Source organism: Esox lucius, chromosome 2 (assembly GCF_011004845.1).
Source record: "Esox lucius isolate fEsoLuc1 chromosome 2, fEsoLuc1.pri, whole genome shotgun sequence".
NCBI classification, from domain to species: domain Eukaryota; kingdom Metazoa; phylum Chordata; class Actinopteri; order Esociformes; family Esocidae; genus Esox; species Esox lucius.
The window spans coordinates 108,368-128,775 of NC_047570.1; the positions used below are offsets into that span (position 1 = coordinate 108,368).

At 37.6% G+C, this 20,408-nt stretch overlaps 1 protein-coding gene across 1 annotated transcript in view; it reads left to right on the top strand.

Annotated features, from left to right (window-relative positions):
• The window catches only part of prmt3 (protein arginine methyltransferase 3), a 162,882-nt gene that overhangs the window by 74,499 nt on the left and 67,975 nt on the right, over positions 1–20,408 (top strand). Inside the window, exon 11 of the mRNA XM_010905180.4 lies at positions 14,118–14,196. Within this exon, the coding sequence (XP_010903482.2) occupies positions 14,118–14,196 (79 nt within the window). The remainder of the gene's footprint in view (positions 1–14,117; positions 14,197–20,408) is intronic.

The window sequence follows — 20,408 nt, forward strand, 5'->3', positions numbered from 1 at the left end:
CGATCACTAGAAAACGGAGACAAGAGGAGCATGCTAGTGAATGTTAATTTAGTGTATAATTGTTTGTATAATTATCAATATTGAATGATATGAAAGAATATATTGTGATACATTTTTTGCTATTACCCAATCCTAAGTCCTCCCCAATGAGTTGACACTCATGGACAGTAATGTAATATGTGAGCTTGTTCTTTATATCCTACTCACAAGGCTTGTGTGGTCAACTCTCATTTCTTACATTGAATAGCCTTCATTTCTCAGAACAAGCATAGACTGGCGATTTTCAGAAGAAAGTTATTTGATTCTGGCCATTTTGAGCCTGTAGTCAAACCCACAATTGCTGATGCTCCAGATACTCAACTAGTCTAAAGAAGGCCAGTTTTATTGCTTCTTTAATCATGAAAACAGTTTTCAGCTATGCCCAGTTGCCAAAGGGTTTTAGGCTTTTAAAATAACAAATTGGACTAGGTAATACAGCGTGCCTTTGGAACACAGGAGTGATGATTGCTGAAAAGGGGCCCTTGTACGCCTATGTTAAAATTTCATTGAAAATCAGCCGTTTTCCATTACAATAGTCATTTATAGCTTTAACAACATTGCAACATGTCTACAATGTATTTCTGATCAATTTGATGTTTTTTTTTTATGTTACGATTCCCACGACTCAGGGATGACTAGTCAATGTCTTGTTTCTGGGCCTAACCAGAATGCTTTGAAGATCCAGGTCTCAGGGACTCCAAGTCTGGTCGCATAGACTTACTTATGTGTGTAATTACTAGTAGCCCTACGGGCGTGTGTATGAAGATGAATGAGGAATGTCATAGTAATCTGTATTCAAAGTAATAACGTTTATTCCAATCAAGTCATAAAGTTACAATACGAAAACATAGTTACACTCTAACCCAATTCAGCGTCCTCCGAACTTGTCAACAAGTCTACTAAATATAAGTATTTAAGACACTGTAGCATGAAGGTGTGCTGGGAGCTTCTGTTAGACTCCAAGAACCAGGTCAAGCTTCCCTTCTCATCCCACCTAGACAGACAAATTCCAAACTCCCCCATTGCATCTATAATAGGATCACCTCACCTTGGCTAAAACAATGAAAACAAAGAAACCGGTTTTCACACATTTACATACAGCTCTGGAAAAAAATTAAGAAACCACTGCAAAATCATCAGTTTTTCTGGTTTTACTATTCATAGGTATGTGTTTTAGTAAAATGACATTTTTTTGTGGGGCTTTATGCAATAAATATAAATAACGCATTTCTAATGTTAAGGGAGCTGTTATCTTAACATAACAGCAAGTATATCTAAAATCTTTCAGTCAATTTAAACATATATCTTATGCACGTGAACACCACCTGCTACTGGCTGCTGCCAGAGTGAGAAAAAGGAGGCAATACATTGGTATAATCTATTCTTGATTGATGGAATATGGAGGGCATCTGTGAAAAAGCACTGATGCAAAAAGAAATCTAGAAAAATAAGAATACACTTTTGTTTCATTATATTGTTACATATTTTCCCGTTAGTTGGACAGGGCTGTTTGAGCCAGGCCAAGTGTTTGATTCTTGTATAATGTGATGTTCATATTTTCAAATTTATTTCATTTTACTTTTAATTTATAATTATTAATTACTGTAATAGTTAATTTGATTTCTTATTAATGACGTTTACAAATGTCCTAAAAAGTGTGGCTATATTCCTATTAGTGAACTGTGGTGAAAATACTTAGTTTGATTAATTTGAGATGAAGAAGAATGTCTTAGTTTGACCTGTAATCTAACAATACAATGCTTCTTTATTAAAATATTGAATATATAAATGAACAAATTATAGTATCTTACTATAGGCCTATAAGGTGATGTAGCCTGTTGCCCCTGTAAACGACAAAGATTGGCTAAATAAGAAGTGTGGTTATTGACTGGGAACAGTCTATAACTACAGTGGGTATAAAAAATAATTACACCCCTTTAAAATAATCACATTTTGTTGCTTTGCAGCCTAAAATTAAGAAAAACACAGTTTTTGTTTCATTCAGCTGTATTTACTCAGTGCGACTTACACTCACCTAAAGGATTATTAGGAACACCATACTAATACTGTGTTTGACCCCCTTTCACCTTCAGAACTGCCTTAATTCTACGTGGCATTGATTCAACAAGGTGCTGAAAGCATTCTTTAGAAATGTTGGCCCATATTGATAGGATAGCTGACTGGGGCCGTTTCAGTACAGTGAACTCATTGTCATGTTCAAGAAACCAATTTGAAATGATTCGAGATTTGTGACATGGTGCATTATCCTGCTGGAAGTAGCCATCAGAGGATGGGTACATGGTGGTCATAAAGGGATGGACATGGTCAGAAACAATGCTCAGGTAGGCCGTGGCATTTAAACGATGCCCAATTGGCACTAAGGGGCCTAACGTGTTCCAAGAATACATCCCCCAGACCATTACACCACCACCACCAGCCTGCACAGTGGTAACAAGGCATGATTTATCCATGTTCTCATTCTGTTTACGCCAAATTCTGAATCTACCATCTGAATGTGTCAACAGAAATCGAGACTCATCAAACCAGGCAACATTCTACCAGTCTTCAACTGTCCAATTTTGGTGAGCTTGTGCAAATTGTAGCCTCTTTTTCCTATTTGAAGATGAGTGGTACCCGGTGGGGTCTTCTGCTGTTGTAGCCCATCCGCCTCAAGGTTGTGCGTGTTGTGGCCTCACAAATGCTTTGCTGCATACCTCGGTTGTAACGAGTGGTTATTTCAGTCAAAGTTGCTCTTCTTTCAGCTTGAATCAGTTGGCCCATTCTCCTCTGATCTCTAGCATCAAGGCATTTTCGCCCACAGGACTGCCGCATACTGGATGTTTTTTCCCTTTTCACACCATTCTTTGTAAACTCTAGAAATGGTTGTGTGTGAAAATCCCAGTAACTGAGCAGATGGCGAAATACTCAGACCGGCCCGTCTGGCACCAACAACCATGCCACGCTCAAAATTGCTTAAATCCCATTCTGACATTCAGTTTGGAGTTCAGGAGATTGTCTTGACCAGGACCACACCCCTAAATGCATTGAAGCAACTGCCATGTGACTGGTTGATTAGATAATTGCATTAATGAGAAATTGATCAGGTGTTCCTAATAATCCTTTAGGTGAGTGTATAACATCCAAGTGAAAGATATAACACCAAAAAAAAAAATATAATAATACAAAAACATAATCACTGAATTGGAAAAAGGATCACCCCCTATTGTCAGTATTTTGTTGAACCACCTTTTGCTTTAATTACAGCCTTTAGTCTGTTGGGATATGGTTCTATTAACTTCGCACATCTAGACTTTGCAATATTTGACCACTCTTCTTTGCAGAACTGCTCAAGTATTACCACCTCCATGCTTTACTGTAGGAATGGTGTTATTTGGATGGTGAGCTATATTGGATTTTCGCCAGACATATCGTTTGGCGTTGAGGCCAAATAATATTTTTTTTGTCTCATAACACCTTTTTCCACGTGGCCTTAGAATCTTCAAGGTGCTCAGTCGTGACTGCATGTGGCCTTTCTTGAGGAGTGGCTTTTTTCTTGTAACTCTCCCATACAAGCCACATTTGTGGAGAATTTGTGATATTGTTGTCTCATGCACACAATGACCACTCTTTGTCATGAATTCCTGCAACTGCTTCAGAGTTGCTGCTGGCCTCTTGGTAGCCTCTCTGACCAGTTTCCTCCTAGCTCTTTCATCCAGTTTGGAGCGACGTCCTGACCCAGGGAGGGTCTGTGTTGTACAAAATACCTTCCACTTCTTAATAATAGACTGTGCTTCACTGTGCTTCTAGGCACTGATAAAGCCTTTGATTTTTTTTTTTTTATCCATCTCCTGACATGTGCCTGTCCACAACTATATCCCGGAGATCTTTTGACAATGCCTTGCCACCCATAGTTGATTGTTTTCTTCAGTTGCACTAACAAGGACTGAAATGCTTCAGGAAAAGCTTGTTTCATGCTGAGCTAATCAAAATGACCACAGCTGATCACAGTTGATTGGCTTTGTGTGCTATTGAGAAGGTGATTAACTACACCTGATTGGGTTTACAAGTCATTTTTAGGAGGGGGTGAGTCTGTTTTTTAATTTGTAATTTTTTTTTCTGACGAGTTGGTATTATCTTTCACTTGGATGTTATAGGTTGTAAATGCAGGCTGAATAAAACAAAAATAGTTTTTGTCCGTTTTCATTTCAGGCTGCAAAGCAACAATATGTGATTATTTTAAAGGGGGGTGATTCTTTTCTATACCCACTGTATATCAGCAAGCTCGCAGAATACTTCACATATATTTGTGAAAATCTCTATGCTATAGGCATATATGCATGCATTTAGCCCCCAAATCTCCACCTGAACCATCAGTGTGGTGTGGGTCTAGCAGGTGTGTAGTCGTGGAAAGTGTGGCTTGTTTGGGTATTGTAGGCTATTCTCCGCTGCTTTCGTTCCTTCGTGAGTCACCGAAACGGATGCCTTTTAGGGAACCAAATTCAGATCCGTATTAAGATATAGTTCTGCAATTACCGCCCCAATGTTAAGCGGAGAAAGAATTATAAAATATGAAAATGTTGAACTAATTCTTCTCTTACATGGCCAATATGGCCAATATGTAGGAATACACCGACAAAAATATCGAATTTAATGTCAGACTTGGATAAAGGAAAATGCTTGCAGTATATCTGTCTCTAAAGGCACACACTTCTCTTTGTTATTTAAAATTATTTCAAAAAATATTTATGGACTTGCATGCAGTGAGTAAATGGACCTAGGCCATATTATGCAATGCATTCAGTCAAGACCACAAAGCGTGTAATGCCAAATATACACAACTGAGCAGAGTTGGACACATTCTTTTAGGCAATTGAATAAATATAAATAAAACATTTTGTACTTGTAGGTTATGTAATTTGTTGTAGGACGTTTAACACAATGAGCTAATTTTGCCAGTAATTTTATTGATGGCGCTGCAGCACCATTTTGTGGCTTATTTCTATTTCTACGGTCGGTACTGAACGTTTTTTTTGGAACCAGACGGGCATGGGTCTGTTTTTCATATTATTCTACGGTCCTTTTCGGAACTGATCTCTTTTTCTTTGGGTCCATTTGGAATGGGTCTAACATTTTATTTTAATTAATGTGAATCGGGTCGGGTAGGAAAGATGTTGGTTAATTTCAGTACAGATCCAACCTTTTGGACCCGTGAAGACCACTACTTTATTGGGAGCTGACAGGATCGCGCTACTATCACGCATTTATTGTTTACTTTATAGGCAGTTGAGTTGACCTGAGCGCTTCACAGACATTTATCAATATATCATTGCATTCATGTCATGTGATTCGTGTTTTATTCGGCACAACAACAGCCTAAAAACTGCCAAAAAACGCGTAAGTAGGCTACACATGCGTTTATGCAGTGGATGTGAGGAAATGGGAATATCTCAGCTTGTGTCCCGCACTCCAGTCTCACTACAAAAACCCATTAAACGAGAAGGCTCCCCTAGTGCTGTTGCATGAATCCACCTGCTAACACTTTGCTTGTAGCATGGTAAGTTGTCATTTTTTTATATTTTTGCTAATCTGAGCTAAGCATGGATGTTTCCACCAAAGCATATCCTCATAGTGAAATTAGCAAACAACTGTGCTCTGCATGAATTGCAGATTGCTGAACTCCAAACTGGTAATTCCATCGATCGACCTTCTTAAAGGAGTAAGAAACAGAGACAAAATTCTCTTGGCACAATCATTTTATTATTATTTGCAAATAAGAGACGCGTCAAACGCTTACAAACATAATCGTCCGAGGAGTCTCTGCTGTAAGACATGAACAATCCGTATTTATTTCAAATGTTAGAAGGGGTGTGGTAAGTTGTTGCCCATCTGTCTTGTGTAACATTTACCCAAAGGGCGGGCTGTCCCCCCACCTTATCCTTCTCAACTCCTGAGGAGACACAATGTCTGGATAATCAACAGAGACACTAAAGGGTTATACAGATTTACAAGTAACCCTCTAATCCACCGGTGCCGGTCAAGGATGTCTCCTATTCAAACACCAGATCCCTCTCGGCATCTTTAACTAGTAACTCATTCATACATGTATAGGACGACCAAGAATACATCATTTCAAGAATTTCCACAACAGAATCCTGATTTTATATTTGTATATAAAATCTCTAACCACCATGACTACCTTATGCCATTGTCTATTCGAGTAGGCTACCTCATGCATTCGGTTGAATATGGGAAAAATATAATACAGATACTTTATGAAGTACATCTTTCAGGAAATCTAATGTTTACAGGCATTCACCTGAACCCCATTCTAACCACATTTCAGCTTAAACATCAAAGGACAATATCTTGACAAGCTTAGGTGTGATTCCATGGGTTACATGCCTGCACACAATGTAGCTGTGAAGGTAAGAGGTCGTGATGTGTTTTATACAGTAGTCTCCTTGCTGCGTTAATCAAGAAAACTATGAGATACCAAGATTCTCTTTAGATTTACATTGGCCACATTTAGATGCAGCCAGTTATTGTGGTAAGTTATGCACTGACATTGTATTTATATTAAACTAAATTAAGGGCATTGACAATTTGCATTTATTTAATTCCAAGTAAAGCACTGTCCATAGTTTGCAATATAACAAAGTATGTTTTTACCATAATACACTGATTTTTAAACAGAAAGGTGTGTACTAAGGGCAAAATTTGAACACATTCTAAAATTGCGATTAATCGCGATTAACTACAGAGGATTATGCGATCAATTTGTTTTGTCACTGAATTATTCTCTTTATCTGGTATGTCAATGTCAAAATAAATTTTATACTGTTATTTCCTGTTATTAAACTGCCGCTTATACACAGATTTTGAAAACATTTTCAACCACAGCAGTTAATGCAGTTAATACACAAGTTTACATTTTTAAAACCGTTTCCACCAGCTAACCTTTCACCGATGATTGTTTGACAACGTTGAGGTCTCAGAAACCTGAGGCAAATATTCAATAAATGGAGATACAGCGTTTTCAAAAATGTTTTATTCTTCTACAAATACATTTTGGTATGGCCCTATGGCAGATGTTTAATATCAATGTATAATGCATGTATGAGTTATAATTCTCCGGGCTAATGCGGTTTATATATGGATGGGGTTAATACTCAGGTTTGTATACACACAGCTATAAACTTAGTGGTGCAGTTTATACACGGGTTCGGGTTATGAATGGGGAATCACAGTATGCTGTTCTTGTATCTCTGACCTGTCGTTTGTTCTCATCTCTTAGTTTCTCTTATAATGAATGCCCCATTCTGGAAACTTCTGGGCTTCTCATCTCTTAATTTACTTTAAGTCAGGGTAATGTATAGGGCAGGGTTTCACTTACTTTCAACCATTTATGATTTTGCACTATTCATGTATTATTGGTTTAAATCAACCTTTCTATTTAATGTATGTTGCAATAACACAACAATATTTGGAGAAAGATGCACTAGTAGTATCCCCCCCCTCCCCCAGTGTGTGGATGACTCTAGTTTTGTGTGTTTTGCTAGTTAAGTTTATGCAACGATATGATGGGATGAACTGTATGTGTTTGTGTATGGAGACACTGGAAGGGGTTCTCCCAAATCATCATGGGTGTTAAAAGGAAGCATAACTCTCCTTTTTGCTCTCCTTCCGGTGAGGCAGCGTTCTGTGAAATTGGGTACAGTGTGAGAGTGTTTTAACAACAATTTGGTCATGAGAGAAGGGCAGAGAACAGGGCTAAAACAGTCAAACATTCAGTGTATATAACTGCTTTGGTTGTGGTGTGAGTGGATCATTGGGCAATGGAGAAGAATGTAGGCCCTAACACTACTTTTTCCTCAAAATCAACCTTTAATTTCAAGCATTGGGTGGCGATAATAGTCAGAGCTAGTGGTAAATTCTAGTTTTTTTTTGTCTACCTCATCCCCTTACCACTTTCTGCTGAAAGGATGTCCTCATTTCAATAATATGACTCTCTGAATTATTATACAGTGAACCACAGCCATCACTCTTCTACATCTCTAGCCTTTCCTCCATCTTGCCTTCCTTGCTGCCTCATTGCTTTCACTCATTCCCAATTACTGTTAAAATACTTTGGGAAACCAATTTATCATAAATATTTCATAATTGCTATAAAAAAAAATATTCAATTGTGAATGAAGTCCGTAACAGAACAAAATGTGGAGAAAGTGAGGGAATTTGAATGCTTTCCGAAGCCAGTAGGTAAATATTTTTTCTCATTTACAATGTGTTGTAAAGCCAACTTTACAATAAGCAAGACAACTTGCCGTCATGATTTCAAGGATTCATTTTTGCAAGGGATCTTACATCGTGATATTGAGCCGTAGATGTTTGAACCGGAGTAGGCTACTATACAATGGGTTTGAAGGACAGTGGTAGCTGGATATACAGTGGCGCAAAAAAGTATTTAGTCAGCCACCAATTGTGCAAGTTCTCCCACTTAAAAAGATGAGAGAGGCCTGTAATTTTCAGCATAGGTACGCTTCAACTATGAGAGACAAAATGAGAATTTATTTTCCAGAAAATCACATTGTAGGATTTTAAATGAATTTATTGGTAAATTCCTCTGTAAAATAAGTATTTGGTCACCTACAAACAATCAAGATTTCTGGCTCTCACAGACCTGTAACAACTTCTTTAAGAGGCTCCTCTGTCCTCCACTCGTTACCCGTATTAATGGCACCTGTTTGAACTTGTTATCAGTATAAAAGACACCTGTCCACAACCTCACAGTCACACTCGAAACTCCACTATGGCCAAGACCAAAGAGCTGTCAAAGGACACCAGAAACTAAATTGTAGACCTGCACCAGGCTGGGAAGACTGAATCTGCAATAGGTAAGCAGCTTGGTGTGAAGAAATCAACTGTGGGTGCAATTATAAGAAAATGGAAGACATACAAGACCACTGATAATCTCCCTCGATCCGGGGCTCCACGCAAGATCTCACCCCGTGGGTTCAAAATGATCACAAGAACGTTGAGCAAAGAATTTCATATGGTCAGATGAAACCAAAATATAACTTTTTGGTAAAAACTCAACTTATCATGTTTGGAGGAGAAAGAATGCTGAGTTGCATCCAAAGAACACCATACATACTGTGAAGCATGGAAACATCATGCTTTAAACATCAGTTCTTGAACTGATTTGTTTTTCTGCAAAGGGACCAGGACGACTGATCCTTGTAAAGGAAAGAATGAATGGGGCCATGTATCGTGAGATTTTGAGTGAAAACCTCCTTCCATCCACAAAGGCATTGAAGATGAAACGTGGCTGGGTCTTTCAGCATGACAATGATCCCAAACACACCGCCCAGGCAACGAAGGAGTGGCTTCGTAAGAAGCATTTCAAGGTCCTGGAGTTGCTTAGCCAGTCACCAGATCTCAACCCCATAGAAAATCTTTGTATTGCCCAGCGACAGCCCCAAAACATCCCTGCTCTAGAGGAGATCTGCATGGAGGAATGGGCCAAAATACCAGCAACAGTGTGTGAAAAACTTGTGAAGACTTACAGAAAACGTTTGACCTCTGTCATTGCCAACAAAGGATATATAACAAAGTATTGAGATTAACTTTTGTAATTGACCAAATACTTATTTTCCACCATAATTTGCCAATAAATTCATAAAAAATCTTACAATGTGATTTTCTGGATTTTGTTTTTGTTTTCATAGTTGAAGTGTGCCTATGATGAAAATTACAGGCCTCTCATCTTTTTAAGTGGGAGAACTTGCACAATTGGTGGCTGACTAAATACTTTTTTGCCCCACTGTATTGTGATTGTCCTGCTTGGTGAATCGTGTTAAAATATGGGTTGAAGAATGTGTGCACTAATCAAATTTGGACCACAACTGTTTAACAGGACCAAAGTGGCAAATAAATTACCTTATTCTATTGCTTTGTGCACTGCTTCTTGCTAAACAAACAGTGGAAATTTACTGAAATGTACTGCATTTACTGTCTGGTTGACAAATATCTGAAGATCTGCAAGAATGTATCTACTGTAAAATGGGTAGCCTAATCTTTTTAGATATTGTTGTTATAACAGCAAATTATTTGAGCCTTGCTTATTGGAAAAACATGCCTGTGGAATTAACTGTTGAGATCTGTATAATGTATTTACAAACACATTTTTAAATGTATTTTTATTAATATAAACAGGGAAAATGACACAGGTCTCATTTACGGTGGTGCCCTGTATTACAACAACTAAAACTAAAAACGTGAATAAGAAAAGATTTTAAAACTCATATGAAACCATAAAACAAATGCAGTTACGTTGCTGTTATTCAAGCGACAGTCTGACCATTTAGTACAATTAATGGTGACGTTCTTAATAGAACATCAGAAAATCTGGAAAAAAAGTCAACGTAAATAAATATCCTTGAATGAGTAGGTATGCAAGCAGTACATAAATTTTTTCCGCACATATTTCCCAACAATATTCTGAAATATACACCGTTTTAAAAAATTAAGGTAACACTTATATCACATGATTTAAGTGTTAAGGGAACTTGAACAAAATAATATCAAAATCATTACTGTACATTGTGTGATTTCTTGAGAACAAAATACTTAACGGTCAAAGTAAACCAAAATCACCAACCGATAGAGGGCTGGATTCAAACTCGCACCCTAAATCAAAGTGAACAATTTTCATCAAGGCAACTCATAATGGGACTCAGTAGTGTGTGTGGTCCCATGTGCCGGTATGCACTCCCGACAACACCTGGGAATGTTCCTGATGAGACAGCGGAAGGTGTCCTGGAGATTCTCCTCCCAGACCTGGATCAGGACATCAGTTAGCTTCTGGAGTCTGTGGTACTACTTGGTGGTGTCAGGTGCACCGATACATAACGTCCCAGAGGTTATCAGTTGGATTCAGGTCTGAGGAATGTGAGGGCCAGTTAATGGCATCAATGCCTTAGTCATCCAGGAGCTGCTTATAAACTGGCCACATGAGACCTGAATGGGCTGCAAGTACCGCCTCATGCTACCCGTAGTGACAAGGACACTAGCAAAAAGCAAAACATGAAAATAATCAGTCAGGAAAGATAAGGAGAGAGCAAATGTCTGTGACCACCACCATCAAAACCATTCCCTTTTTGGGTGTTTTCTTGCTTTAGCCTCTCCAGTGCAGCAGTTGTCGCTTTCATTTGCACCAAATCAGGTATCATTGATTCACAATCACAATATTCCTAACTGGATATAGTGGTATCCCTGAAGTTTTTATTGACTTGGTGTTATATTGTGATGATTGTGTTCCCTTATTTAATTTTTTTTTACAGTTTGGCATCACATAGAAATTTACTGGTTTTCTATGAAAACATACATCAAATACATCCCCCCAGCACTGGATCCCTACTGGTTTGTCTACCGGTCAAACATGTCTACAGATGACGCTATCTCCACAGCTTTACACTCTGCCCCTGACCCACCTAGACAAAACCAACACCTATGTGTGAATGATCACTGGTGTTCCTCAAGGTTGCATGCGGATCATCTGGCACACGCTTTCAGTTTACAACAATAGGATTAATCATTACAAAATATAGGTGCAAACAATTCTATGGTTTAAGAACATGTCATGAATCTGACGTAGACTTTTCCTAGGGCCTTTCTCAAGAACACTTTGGCCTCATTCACCAAAATCTTCCTAAGTTCTTTGTTTCTGGCCATTTTTAGACCGTAATTGAAACCAGAATTGCTGATGTTCCAGATACTCAACAAGTCTAAAGTTTTTGCTGCTTATTTTAATCAGCACAACTGTTTTCAGTTATAATATAATTTCAACTGTGTTTCTAATGATCAATTAGACTTTTAAAGTGATAAAGTTGGATTAGGAAACACGACATACCTTTGAAACACAGGAGTGATGCTTGCTGATAATGGGCCTCTGTACGCCGATGTAGATATGCCCTTAAGCTGCAATAGTCATTTACAACATAAACAAAAGTCTACACTGTATTTCTGATAATTTTGGTGTTATTTTAATGGACAAGATATTAGTTTTTCTTTCGAAAATAAGGACATTTCTATGTAATCCTGAAGGTACATGATGAACGGCTCCTGCCTAATATTTTTTTATAGATATTTAGGCATATTTAGGAAGGTACAAACTAGGATAAGCAAAATTGTAAACACGGAAGGCGGGTTAGGATCAAACTCTTGAACAGGCTTAGTATTTCGGTGACTGGGAGCTGGGAGTAGTGCTGCGTTCGTTGTGATTGGGATCTGGAGGATCTTGGGATCTAGAGGCAATATCATCCTGGTGATGTGGTTAAGAGATGGAACAGTGAACAGACCTTACAGATGTGGCAACAAGTGAAACCTCAAGTCTCCTCTCCCACTTCCCTTGTACCTTTCTTATGACCACAGCATTTTCCACAATTACAAATATTATTCTGATGTCCACCGACGAAAATGGGCTGGCTAGGCGAAGCAACCGATCTATCGTCACATAGCTTTTTGAGGTTGAAATTTATGCTCACCTCGATGACATCACTGCTGATAACAGTTCTGTGTATGGTGGTTATAGGAAATAATTAGCTAGTGTCAGTTTGAATTCACCAAATTCCGCTGGCTGTTTCGCCGGTGTACAGTTTATGAAAATGTATGCTACCTGCGATCAATTACTGAATGGAGTTGAAGTGTTTTGGAGTAGATTTCCACTTGCAATGCAGCTTTGTTGTAGTACGAACCGTTTCCATTCATGAATTTGGACGATGCTTAACACTAATTACCGACTGCGACAGAGCTGAATAAGGGATTGTTTAAAAAAATCTCTTGTAAGTGGACTTTTGGAAGAACTAACCCTTTAAATGTGTATCAACTATGATTATATAAATTTATGAAAAATATAATAAGTAGCCATAATTTCACTATAAATAGCAACTAAGCTGTACAAACTTAAGATGCTTGAATGTGTATTGACTGTGCTGACATAAACTTGCGTAAACTCCACTTCTACCCGCACCTTACTTTGAAAGAGTTGAAGCAAGACCAGTAAGATTTTAACAAAAATCATGTTTAGCAATTATGGAATTATACCGGGCTAATGTGCTGTGTGGTGGAGCTGAACATAGGGCCACATCAGGGTCAGACATTTGCTTAACACTGGGACTTCTGGGTGTAAGGCATTGTGGGATGAGTGCTCCATGACAACTCATCTTAAATTGTTTGAATGAAGATAAAATGAGAAATGCTACTCCACCTCCACTCAGCTTAAACACACAGATTTCTTCTATTTTGCATTGACTTTTTTCTGCACTGAAATGGTGGGGAACTGTTTTGTTTGACCAGTATTTTTTTAAAGTAATCATATGGTTTTATAGAATTTTGTATCAAATTTTTACATTTGGTTACGTTGACGAACAGATAATATGGCAGATGGATACACATGGCCAAAGCTAACTGACTACTATTTGCTTTTAAAACATACATTCAGCAGAGCAGAGGACTCCCTCTTAGCGAGGGGCACTTTTGTTAGGGACATTTCTGAAAACTGCTGCATTCTTACTGATTAAAGGACTGAGTCACTGGACTGATGTGTATTTAGCTTTTAGCACCTGTATCAACTGCAAACAAATCATCAACCAAATAGTTGCCGTATATCATTAGTTGAAAAGTCCAGTTGCTATGAAGATAGTGAGGACAGACTGGACAAGACCAGCAAGTCAATTCCATTAACACCATCACCATCACACCTGTCCCATACCAGCACAATCCAAATCGAATATAAACCTGCAGTGTGAAAACAGTATTTTGCAAGTTGGAAAAACTTATCAACGTCATAAACTAATCACCAAAGGCGCAGCCGATGTCTATTTTCAAATTTAGAAAGTGCCAGAGTTTGACCGCTGTTCTTATCTCAAGGTAGCCTTTAAAATAGAGAGTAAAAATGCTATCCCTATTCTGAGAGCTATGGAGGAGATGACCGCTTTAGTGTCTTGATCAAGGGCAAATTGGTACTAGTTGGCACCAGAGATATTAAAAGAACCCTGTACTGATATATCGTCTCTCTCCAGGGTTACTTCCTACTGTTTGAGTCAATGCTGGACTCTGTTCTCTATGCCAGAGACCTCTACCTGGCTGAAGGGGGCTCAGGTGAGTTTCATACACACACAACCTGCACACACTATACATTCTGTAGTATTAGGTGTTACACTATTTGGTCACCTTCAAAATTATTTGTACCTTTGATAAAAGATTACAATGAAATGATGAAATATGTAACACAGGTAATGAGCTATATTTTATGCAATTGATCAGATCATTCTTTACAAATGTAGGACCCTCCAATATTATTGGACCCCTTGGTAATAATGAGCGAAAAGGATTGTGAAAAAATCCTGTTTGTCAGCTTGATCTCTGAAACTGAGAGAACTTTAACCTTTAAGGTAAAATTGTTGAAAGAAAAATAAACGTATTCTCCATCTCCATCTTTTCAAAGATGTGACATGATAATTGACACTCATAGGAATTGTAATGAACCAAATCTAATAAAAAAGAATTGTCATTGATATATCCTTTTCACATTTATCTGAGTTGTTAGGAGTTCTTAAGTGGTCGTCTGTGACTTTCACTTTTTCTCTGGGTTATAAATATGAGGTGAATCACATGGATAGTCATTTATCAATATGGGGAAGGTCAAAGAATGAATAGATGAAATGAGACAAAAGGTTGTTGATCTAAAGCAGGCCATGGATATTAAACCTAGAAAACTAGGCAATCCTAGTTCAGCCAGCCCTCAGGTAAAATTCACTGTGGAAGCCAAGGAGGGAGCTTGAGGAGCAGCTATGGGCCAAGTCTAGAAACCTTGTAGCCTGTAGAAAATGTTTTGGTAATTACCATGACTTTATAACACAAGAACAGACAAGTGTTTTAATAATGTTACAGTGCCATATTGGTGATCTCCCACATTCTAGCCAAGTGTCATGAAATTGATTCAAGCTCTGTCAGTAGGGAATGATGCAGTAACCATGGGCCTGCACCTTATCCTACAAAATGTTGATAGTCCAGGAACATATGCTAGGGTCATACTTTTTTTTTTTATAGATTTTTGCTCTGCATTTAACACCATCACACAAGAACCTCTGGGAACCAGTACGCCATGACTTCCTGTTCATTTCTGAAGCATGGTTTTATTTAATAGCTTCAGTGAGCAAAATTGTTTCAATGGTTAGCTGTGTGTTATAAAGGCAAATAATAAAGACAGATAATTATATAATACCAGCAAGCCAACAATTCGTACCTAGGAAGTTGCACACAGAAGTCTGTGGTAAGTACCAAAAAATTGGGAGGCCAGGGATTCCAATCTAAGAAGTTGTGCTCGCAAGTCCATGACTCTAACCACAATGCTACTGAACAATGTATAGTCACTAGACAGGACTTCAGAGTTATTAAAGAAATATATGCAGAGTACTCTGTAGAACAGGACACTTTGAATTTATTTAACTAGCTAGCCTGTGGATTCAGCATTGTCCGTCTAAAAACTTTAAGCCATGACTTTCTGTTAGGAGATAACATGGGCCATGCAGTCAACATGGGCATGCACTTCATCTTAGAACACCTTGATAATGCAGAACCAAATGTAATAGCTTAACAGCATACTATATAAACAAGAAAAGCAACCAGGCAAGCCTAATTCAGTCAGTCCACGATAAGAAGGGATGTATTTAGTTTCCTTTGCTGGATTTGACCCTGGGGTTTCCTATGTGACAGGCTGTGTCTTTAACCACTACACTAAGCTATATGTGTCTGTATACTTATGCATTGTTAAACCAATTAGTCAAAACTCTGCCGCTTGTATGTGTGTATATATATATAATTTAATATTTATGGCATGCAGTTTATCAAGAATAATGATTGATCAAACCAGACAAAATTTCCATTTGGCGTTTAATTCCACATTTCAAAGTACAGTAACTGTCACTGAAACAAGATGTGTCAGATCACTGAAATATAAATAACGGGAAAAAAATAAAATATATATATAAATACACACTATAGAACATGGCAGGTTTCCAATAAAATGTTGGTAAAAAAAACTGCCTTACAAGCAAATATAACACTTGAACTTAAACAAAATAATTGTTAATAATATAAAGAGGTCAGCTCTGGGATGAAAACATTACCAGTAAACATTACAACAAGTAATGAGGATATTTGGTACCAAAGAATGTGCAGCATACCAAATAAATCGATATAACATCACATTTTCAAGCCATTTCTAACAATAGGATAAGTGGTAATAATTTAGAGTAAAGCTCTGGAGTAGAATAGACCATTATAATGGCATTGCTGACCTGGGGCACAAGATTTACACTGTGCTCCAATAAGATCTGTGTCTCTTGTATCTGTGATAAACAAAACTTGACATATATATATAAAAATACTGAGGTAAAAACAGTAGAACAGACCATTATAACTGCAATGCTGACCTGTGGCACAAAGATTTACAAGCTATATTTAACAACAGAATAGCAGTTAAGCACTGTGACGGAATAAAATAGCTAATGTTAAAAACAGAGTAAGTAGAATATTTGGTACCAGATAATTTGCAATATCAAGTATCAGAGGTATGAAATAGGATTTCCAAGCTATTTTTAATAGAATAACAGTTAAGCACACTGATGGAATTGAAAATTTTATTTTGGTACTAGTTAACTGTTACTTGATATTGCACATTTATGAAATAGGATTTAAAAACTATAATAGAATCGTTAAGCACTGAAATAAGCCAATACTTAAGTTAAAATACAAAAATAAAAGTAATTTCCACAGTGAACAGGGATTGGGTGAGTTTAGTCTGGCACTTCTGGCTTCTTGATGTTACTGACTGCAGGATATCTTTCACTTTCCCTTCTTGTCATCGTCCGTCGTTTCAACACTGGAACCTGTTTGGAAGCACACCAAATATTTCATCACCTCTTGCCAAGATTCTAGATCAGGGAATAATGAATGAAGGAGTCAGTTATGCACCATAAACAGAAAGGCATTCCATGTTGATGTTCATTAACATGAGGATTTACTTGGTCAAAGATGGGAATAACAGCAAATAGAGCATTGTTTGCAGCTGCAATGTCCTGTTTGTCCCTCTCAACTCCTTTCAATATTATTTTCCTTTTGGCCCAGTAAAGACATTGTGACTAACAATGCATTTACCTTTAAAGCCAAAACGATTGTCCAACAGTAGGTCATTTGGGTGAAGATAACCGGTTATGCTCTGGTCAAGGTACCTGCAAGAAAACGTGAACAAAACCGTATTGTTAACGTTAGGAATATACAGTATCTATGCTGTGGGGGGGGGACCATTATCAGCCAAATGTGGAACAGTGAAATTGTTACAAATAAAATGTATTAATTGAGTGTAGTGAACACAGAACTGTCCTCAAACATAAAAAGTATAGCAGTTCATAGAACCAGTGTACTGTAACAAAGGCAAAACAGCATGTGCTAGCCACTCTAGCTACTGGACTAGCAGCATACTTGTTCAGGCAAACAAAATCATTTAAACAACCTATATACATCGTTATTTTTGTAAGAAAACACCAAAAGTTAAACTTAGTCTTTCTAGATGTAAAGCTTTGGCTACCTACTGTAGCTAGTTACATTTCTACATGTACTAGCAACATTGCGTAAACAAGGCTACTTTAGCTTAACTAGTTAGGCAAGAACAAAGATGACTACAAATTTTAAATATATAAACTAAAAACAATGTAAACATAACATTGCGTTACACAAAAAGAAACATGTACTTACTTAAACGATGGTAGTCGATGACTTTGCTAGCTAGCACACTGCAGGCTGTAGTAACTCGCGATTGAGCGACAAACTGATGCGAATGCGTGTCCAAACCAACATGGCTGGAGTAGCCTTGTATTTCAAAGCGGCTTGCCGCCGGATGGCCGCAGTCCATTAGACGGAGGCAACCGCCAGAGAAAATAAAGCAGTCGGAAATGGGAGTGACGTATTCGGCGGCAAACGTTTCATCCCCGCCAGCCAGACGCACCTATAGCCGACAGTTTAGGGCCGGTGGCAAAAAGAAGCCGTGCGGATATTTTTTGCTATCTGGGATGTGACAGAATTCAGGAACGAGGGCTTATGACGCATGTCACTACTATTCAGGAGAGCCATTTGTAAGAAGAATAACATTTTCTTTCTTCTTGCAATAAACATAGGTCCAGTAACCAACGCAGATTTCACATTCCAAGAGTCAGTGCAATAAATATAGGTTGGTCCAGTAACCAAAACAGATTTCACATTCCGAGTCAACACAAAACACAACTCTAAGAAAATAAAGGTACACTACAAATGTTGTACAAAAAGAAAATATTAGTTGGTGCATGAATAAACCACGTCTTACATCATTAAGGCTCCCACTACACATTGTATTTACATTTTATCAATTAACAATTGCATGGATTTGCATACCTTCCCAAAATAAATACAATTGTTAAGCTAAATTAGATATATACAGGTGCTTGAAATTTAATTTATTTCAGGAATTCAACTTAACAGGTGAAACTAATTCATTATATAGACTCATTACATGCAAAGTGAGATATTTCAAGCCTTTGTTATAATTTTTATGATTATGACTTACAGCCATAAGGAACAGGAAGGGTTATGAAACCCCCAATTTCAAAATCTCAGAAAATTAGAATATTACATGAAATCAATAAAGAAAATTGAAAAAAATGTAATACAGAAATGTTGGCCTCTGAAAAGTATAATCATGCATATGTACCCAGCAGGGGCGATTCCAGGATTTTATAAATGGGGGGGCAAAGGGGGGACCAAGAACCAGTGAGGGGGGGCCATGGGAAATCAGAAAATTAGCACGATTTCAGAAATATTTGAAATGCCCAGTGCCCTAATATAGATGGTATTAAATGTGGCACTGCATTTATTGGACCACACAGTTTTGTTCTAATAAATAAAAATAAAATAAATTCTAAATTCTGCCTGAAAATAAACAAAAACCCATTAAAGGGATACTCCACTTTTTTGGAAATAGGCAAATTTTACAACTCCCCCAGAGTTAAACAGTTGAGTTTTAGCATTTTTGAATCCATTCAGCTGATCTCCGGGTCTGTACGCACCACTTTTAGCATAGCTTAGCATAGATCCTTGATTCTTATGAGCCCATTAGCATTTCTTTCAGAGTTTTTGATATTTTTCCTATTTAAAACTTGACTCTTCTGTAGTTAATTCATGCAAAAGTGGCCGAAACCATGTACTGAGTACATATGCATGATTATACTTTTCAGAGAGCCAACATTTCTGTATTTAAAATCCCTTTTTTTAATCAATTTGATGAAATATTCAAATTTTCTGAGATTTTGAATTTGTGGGTTTCATAAGCTGTAAGCCATAATCAAAACTATAACAAATAAAGGTTTGAAATATCTCACTTCGCATGTAATGAGTCTATATAATATATTAGTTTCACCTGTTAAGTTGAATTCCTGAAATTAATTGACTTTTCCACTATTCTAATTTGAGAAGCACCTGTATAAACATGAAAAATGCAGTTACCTTTTACCACAGAGTACAAAACGGTATCCTGGAAGGCTTTTTTCTCACTGCGACCCCACCCCTTCATGTTGAAAGCAGCCATTAGGCTGTTGGTGAAAAGCCTGAGAAAACATGCAGAAAATCATACAGTGAGGTCCACGCCTACATTCTACAAATATTCCTTTATGCTTGCATTATTCCCTAATGAATCATCTCTTTCTGCATTTTATATACTGATTGTTGCCAGATTGAGCTTAAATTGGAACTGGTCATGTTGACTCATCCATACATGTTGAGTCCATGCAAAATATTATGAGACAGTAGTATTACCTCTAATACAAAGGCATGAAAATACGCCTTCACAAAATTTGAGCACTGTGTGTCCCTCAATAACACATTCTATAAAGCTGTGCATGTTAACAGATGCATGAGAAAAGCATATTTTTGCACAATACAGATCATTTAGACTTTTGGAGACTTGGAGGTCTAGTCGTATTGACACAGTTTAGTCCAATTTTTCTAGAAATCATACCCTTTCTTCCCAGAGGTTGCGGCTTGGGACGTGCCTCTTCTTCAGCAAAATCTTCTAAGGTTTCTAGCCTAGCAACATGGACAGCAGAATTCAGGGGCTCATAGTGCCTTCCAACTCTTTTTATCTCATCAAGAAGTTCAACTAGCTTTCAAAGCACTGACTTCTGGTATTCTGTGGAAGAAAAGTAACAAAAATAAATAAATGTATTTATGATTATTAAAGAATGATACATTAATAAATATTGACCATGGACGTACTAGCTAGA